This window comes from Charadrius vociferus, unplaced genomic scaffold, assembly GCF_000708025.1.
Source record: "Charadrius vociferus isolate BGI_N301 unplaced genomic scaffold, ASM70802v2 scaffold55, whole genome shotgun sequence".
NCBI classification, from domain to species: domain Eukaryota; kingdom Metazoa; phylum Chordata; class Aves; order Charadriiformes; family Charadriidae; genus Charadrius; species Charadrius vociferus.
The window spans coordinates 953,037-958,938 of NW_009648444.1; the positions used below are offsets into that span (position 1 = coordinate 953,037).

The 5,902-nt window shown below is 37.7% G+C and overlaps 1 protein-coding gene across 1 annotated transcript in view; it reads right to left on the reverse strand.

The window, feature by feature from the left end:
* The window catches only part of SEC24B (SEC24 family member B), a 52,939-nt gene that overhangs the window by 40,979 nt on the left and 6,058 nt on the right, over nucleotides 1-5,902 (reverse strand). The window contains exon 2 of the mRNA XM_009885520.1: nucleotides 9-611. Coding sequence (XP_009883822.1) covers nucleotides 9-611 — 603 coding nt within the window. The remainder of the gene's footprint in view (nucleotides 1-8; nucleotides 612-5,902) is intronic.

Below are 5,902 nucleotides of genomic sequence, written 5' to 3' on the forward strand. Positions count from 1 at the left end.
TGATGTTGAATTGTATCCCACGGGAACATGCTGTTGAAGTGAATGAGGTACTGGTGTACTCTGGCTAGAAAATGTATTTGTCTCTTTGAACTGTCCAACAGCAGGTAGGCTCTGAGAGGTAAATGCCTGCCCATACACATTGCCAGCAGCCGCAGGATAGGAAACATTAGGATACATGGCACTAGAAACCACGGGCATGGTGTAGTGATCAGAATTAAGGGGAAATCCCTGAGATGCAACTGAAGAGCTGACAGAAGTGCTGTAGTGATTACCAAATGCTGAATATGACTGCTGAGCACTTGTATGCAAGTAGGACGCAGATGATATTGCTCCTTGAATAGGTCCTTCAGCCGGCCCCACTGTATGGGGAGGAGTTTTGTTGTACAACTGCTGTGATTCCTGTGTATTCAACACATTGGTACCCACAGAAGGTGTCATAACATTTTGTGCTGGTGCTGAATAGTAAGTAGGGTAGTAACTGGCTCTATACTGATTATCCACATGTGAAGCAGCAGCTTTATTGGGCACTTGGGAATAGTGTCCTGAGGGCACACTATAGTTTGGAGGATGCGAGCCATAGCCAGAGGGGAACTGCAGACTCTGCACAGGACCTGAAACAAAGAGAAAATGTCACATGCATCAAAGGTGCATCTGCTAGCAGTGCCAATGGACTCTGTGCTTACTCTAATTAACAAACAACTGTTTTCTTCTTGTTTTCTGTCACTATTTTTGAGGTCAATTTCCATCAGCAGAAAGAGAACAAACCAACTATAACACATGCAAAATACAGTATTTGAATTAATTTGCACACACACATGGAAGTAGCAGAAAAATGGATTGCTTCCATTATCGAAAGAGGTTTCCATGGCAAGACTGTGTGCCTCACATTTGTACTTTTAATATTTTTAAGAGTTTTTAGGAGGTTAATATTTAAACAAATAGTGAGCAACAGTAAGCACCAAACTGATGTTTCTAGTTGTCTGAATACAACAGTATGCCTTAAAGAAACTGACTGAATATGGAAAATAAAAAACTGTAGTTAAACCAGTACATTGATAAATAAAAATGTAAGTACCCTTCTTTACAAATCCTCAATATGGTGACCAAGATAAAGTGTTGCAGGGCAGATATTTTTGTCTTCTATGTTCTTTTGTATTATGCTTTTATGAAAACTGACATTTTTATGGAACTACAGAGTACCTTACAGGGCACTTCATTTCTGTTTACTTCCTGATACTTACATCAGGTATAGAAGATGTTGATATCAGAGAAACTGACCCCTGCTGTCACTGCAACTGGCTCTCCAACATTAGAGGTTAATTACATACTGGTCCAGCAAGGGCCAAACAATCACGTGTTTGCTAGAGACCGAATGTTAACTATGTCCAAACTAATTTTTTCAATGCCAACTGATCAATGGTAAATATGAAAGTTCTTCCTCAAGTTCTTTTCCTGAACCCTATTTTATTTTCTAGTGAACCACAAACGCGTTTCCCTGGATAACTTCCTTTCTTAAAATCACCACACCCTACTGCTTACGTCATGCTGAATGACTACGGTGTTATTTCCCAGCCCTTCGTGAACAGAAACACAAGCACAGCACTAGGCCAGTCACAAATTTAAACAGTTGCTGCGATAATAATAAATTGTTGGTTTCCTCCTTTACAGTGATTACAAAACATAAGTATTATTTCTCTCATCTTGAAATTTTGAAAAATCACTGTTATCAAAGCAACACCCAGATGTTCTAGGATTAACTTGCAAAGCAACTTTAATAATGAATTTGTTAACAGAATCTTGTAAGCAAGGAACATACTGTCCAGAATTGCTTTCTGATAAAATTAAAGATACCTTTTCATAATTGGCAACCCAGAAAATTGAGTAGAAGAGAAAGGAGCTAAAAAATGAACAACAGTAACTTGGACTGCTGGGTCACAAGACAGAAAGGCACTTTGGAAGAAAGCACAAGGAGCTTAAAAAAATATAAATTACATTCCAAGTTTTGAGGAGAATATGTAACTATGTTTCTGATTCACTGTTTTCTTGAAAAAGTGGGAGCTGCTTCACTAAGGTCTGTAGTGTATTCTCCTTTCAAGGAAAGTTATTTTGAGTTAGCAAGTCATTAACAGCTACATGAACTCCGGGAGACTTTCAACCAGCTTTTTTAAAGTCTGAAAGAACAAATTCAAACATACACCACTAACATGTCTCTCAAGACTTACTGCTTTAAGCATTTGTATCCCTTATGATGGCAAAAAAAAGATGTTTTCTCTGAAGTGTCTGTGCATTTGTTCTACTAAAATATGCAGAATGAACTAACTGAGCAGGTATAATTTAGAAACTCGTTTAGGAGCACCTGACTTAAAAGGTTGCATATCAAATAATCTGCTGCGAAGTCTTGCAATATCTAGCTGTGGTTTAAAAACACACACCATAAACAATGACAGATATTGTATTTTTGATTTCAAACTCCTGGTCCTTTAAAAGCAATTTTTACAATAACAGATGAAAGATTATTCCCATTATCTGAAGTAAGCTTTTTGTCCATTTGATTATAATGAACGTGAGTAGAAAGTAATTTTTTGTACTGCAATTAGTAGCTGAAGCTCCTAATGACTAGATAATTGGACAGTTTTCAACACTGGAAATCTGGGTACATCTTCAGTGTCATTTTGAAACCTGCTTAATTGCACAATCTGTCCTGATGTCTCAGGTATTCTACCTTCCTTCCAAAACACCTGACAAATCTTTCAAAAAAAAAAAAACCTCCACGAGAAGAGTTGAAAACCTCAGCTGCGCAGAGAAGGTGTACTGCTAAAACACCATCTCTATAATGAAAGCAGTGAACCTCTCCTACAGACAAATTAATACTTTATAATGTTACACAGTATAATTACACAGTCATTAACAGGTAAGCCCCAAAAGCCTTATCACTTTTTAGAGGGCGCTGAGAAAACTAAAAAAAAAAAAAAGCAGCACTATGGCTATTCCACTATGTGAATTCATAAAGCTTTGCTTGCTAGTATCACATTTGTTTGGATTTTTACGTCCATGCATTCTCTCACCTGAATAATTTAGCCATCTGCAGCGTACCCTACCTAGACATAGTCTATGCATTCTACACCACCATATTCCTTTCTAGCCAAGAACACCTGTTAGTTTTCTAACATCCCTTTACCCACCACAGCTCCCTCACGTACCCCTTAGCGGCTGCATGGGGATAAGCTTTGTGTGCCCTTAATTGTCAGCAAAGAAGCCAGCAAATCAAACCACTGCTGAGCTCTCAAAACAGCCGAGTCACAGAATTAATGTCGAGCTCCTTCATTCATCCAGCTTCCCATTTTCACAAAATATTCAGGGATTTTTTAGCTTTCAGACCTCTATCCTCTTTATCTTTTTGGATAGTTTCATTAATTTTGATACAAAGTCTGAGAATGGATGAAAAACACGGCTAAAATATGTCATAGTGAAAATTATGGTCCCGACATGCTAATAGAGATACCTACAGTAATCTTACAAACCAGTTGTAGAAAACACTAGACTAAAGTCTTCTGGAGAAACATTGGGATTCGATACAATTACCCTCTCAGCGTTACATTTCAATACATTAAATTGCTAGCACTGGAAAAATACATCATCTTTCAGTACTGACAAAACAAGCAACATTTTATTATGCTGAAATTAGGAAACAGGTAATTTTCAACTTAGATACAAAGCCACCTGTAAGACTACTGCAATAAAACTGTCTTGACCTTGCAAGACATTATTCAGAAGAATTGTATTTTAAAGCCCCAGACTTATGAACAACAACCCAAACAAGGGTGTTTTTTTTTTAACACTTAATTTCAGTATAGAATCAAACTGGGAGCACTGCAAGAGATAAGAAAAAATGCAATAAAACACAAACAAGAAGTTTATTTTTTAAAAAAACAACCCTAAGTTATACTAAAGCTAAAGTCTCCAAGGGTCTCAAATGGACTTAGTCATTGCACTGCGCAAAATTTATCGAAAACAAAGCTGAACTTCCTTTTTAGTATTACTGTACGTGTAACAGGTTGCTTGTGTTCTGCAAGAAAAAGCCCCTCTTTCATCAGATCCCAGTAATTTCAGGGTTTTTTATAAAATCAAAACACAGAGCACTCTAAACATCTGAAAGGATGCACTAGTGTTTTTTTTCTTTCAGCCAATTATAAATAGTTGCATTCACTTAAGTACCTTACATTTAAACTCTATTATACTGACACAAAATCAAATTTCTAAAGCAAGGACAATATCTGTGAATTTTAGTTTCTATCAGACAGAATGGAAATTTCCAGCACAGTCTTTTTCTGCTACTATTCCCCTCTACTCCCCCTCCTATTACAATTAAAAAAAAAAACACCCAACAAAAAAGTCATCTCAAATCCTGTGTTATAACTTCAGAAGATTAGTACTTAAAGACAGATACACTAATCGAAAAATTCTGGAACACTATTGCTAGATGACACAAAATCACAAATTCAGAGCTCTTGCCTACAAATCATCAAATACACATCACTGTAAGATATCTTAAGGAACATAGAAGCCAAAGTTAAGTTGAATAGTCAGCAAGTTATACAATAAAAATTCAAGACTGTTATTGAAACAGTGCATAAATTTCTTAGACCTAAAGAAAAACTGTTTTGCAGAAACTAAATAGTCTACTACAAAGTTGTAAACAAGCTGTTTTTAAGACTATTAGCAGCAATTATCAGCAACACAGAGTTAATGAATTAAAATAACCAATAGTAACAATTGCTCTTTAAAATTACTGTTTCGTTCAGTTAAAAACACAAGGAGAGAGTAAGATGTCAGTTTCTACTTATTTCTGTGAAACACACTTCCAGGTTATTGATGCTGTAGCAGCTGTGTCTTGATAATGACATGTTTTTAATAAAAAGCCATATAAGTTGGCAGTTTCTGAATAATTTTTACAAACTCAGCATTATAATACTAAAGTTGGGACACATACGAGGCATTAGCATCTCCCTATAATCTACCATTAGTTACCTTCCTTTTCATTCACTTCAGCGACTTTTGCATTATCTGCAAACTGACTCAAAACCTACTTTACAGGCACGTAAGTGCTTATTGACGAACTACCCCTTTGAACGTGAGAAACACTCATGAGTAAAAAACTTTGTAGGTCATTACCCTGCATACTGATCTGTGCAGAAAAAATGCCTGTGTACAAACCAGCCTGACTATAAAAGAAAGGGTTTAACAGTAGGAGTTAAAACTCTACGCAAGCAAGAGGCCCAAATTAGATGCCAAACCATCATTAGGTAGGGATGAAGATCATACAGGCATTCTGAAAAGTTAATGAGGTGTATTAATAAAGAACTGATTTTATAGCACACCAATTTAAAAACGAGGAACTGCATGCTAATTATTTTAATTCATAGCGCAGTTCGTCTCAGTACCTCTCCATCTGAAGAACAAGTCTGTATTTTGTGACTTTGAACTATTTTACCTTTGTTTTTCAGTGACCATTTTTTTTACCAGTGTTTTTCAGGGGTCCAACCTTGTTTATTCAACTCAAAATACAATATCCAGCTGCATGAACTCACCTATTACTTTTACGATCATAAACGGTCATGAAGCAAGTACTCCCATCTACAATACGTGGTTCTCCGTCCACACTCCCACAGCCGAGGCCTGGAGGTGCCTCGGCCTCCAGAGCATTCCCGGAGCGCCACAAAGCAGGCGCCACAACACCGACCGGATCCCGATCGCGAGGAGAGAAAGAAGCAGAGACATACACCCCCACCCCACCCCTTTAGCGAGGCCGGGAGGGGTTGCCCCTTCTTTAAAGTTAACTCCGCACACCGCGGCGGGGGCCTCGGGACGGGACGCCCCTTTCCCCTACGGGTGCTGCCTTTCA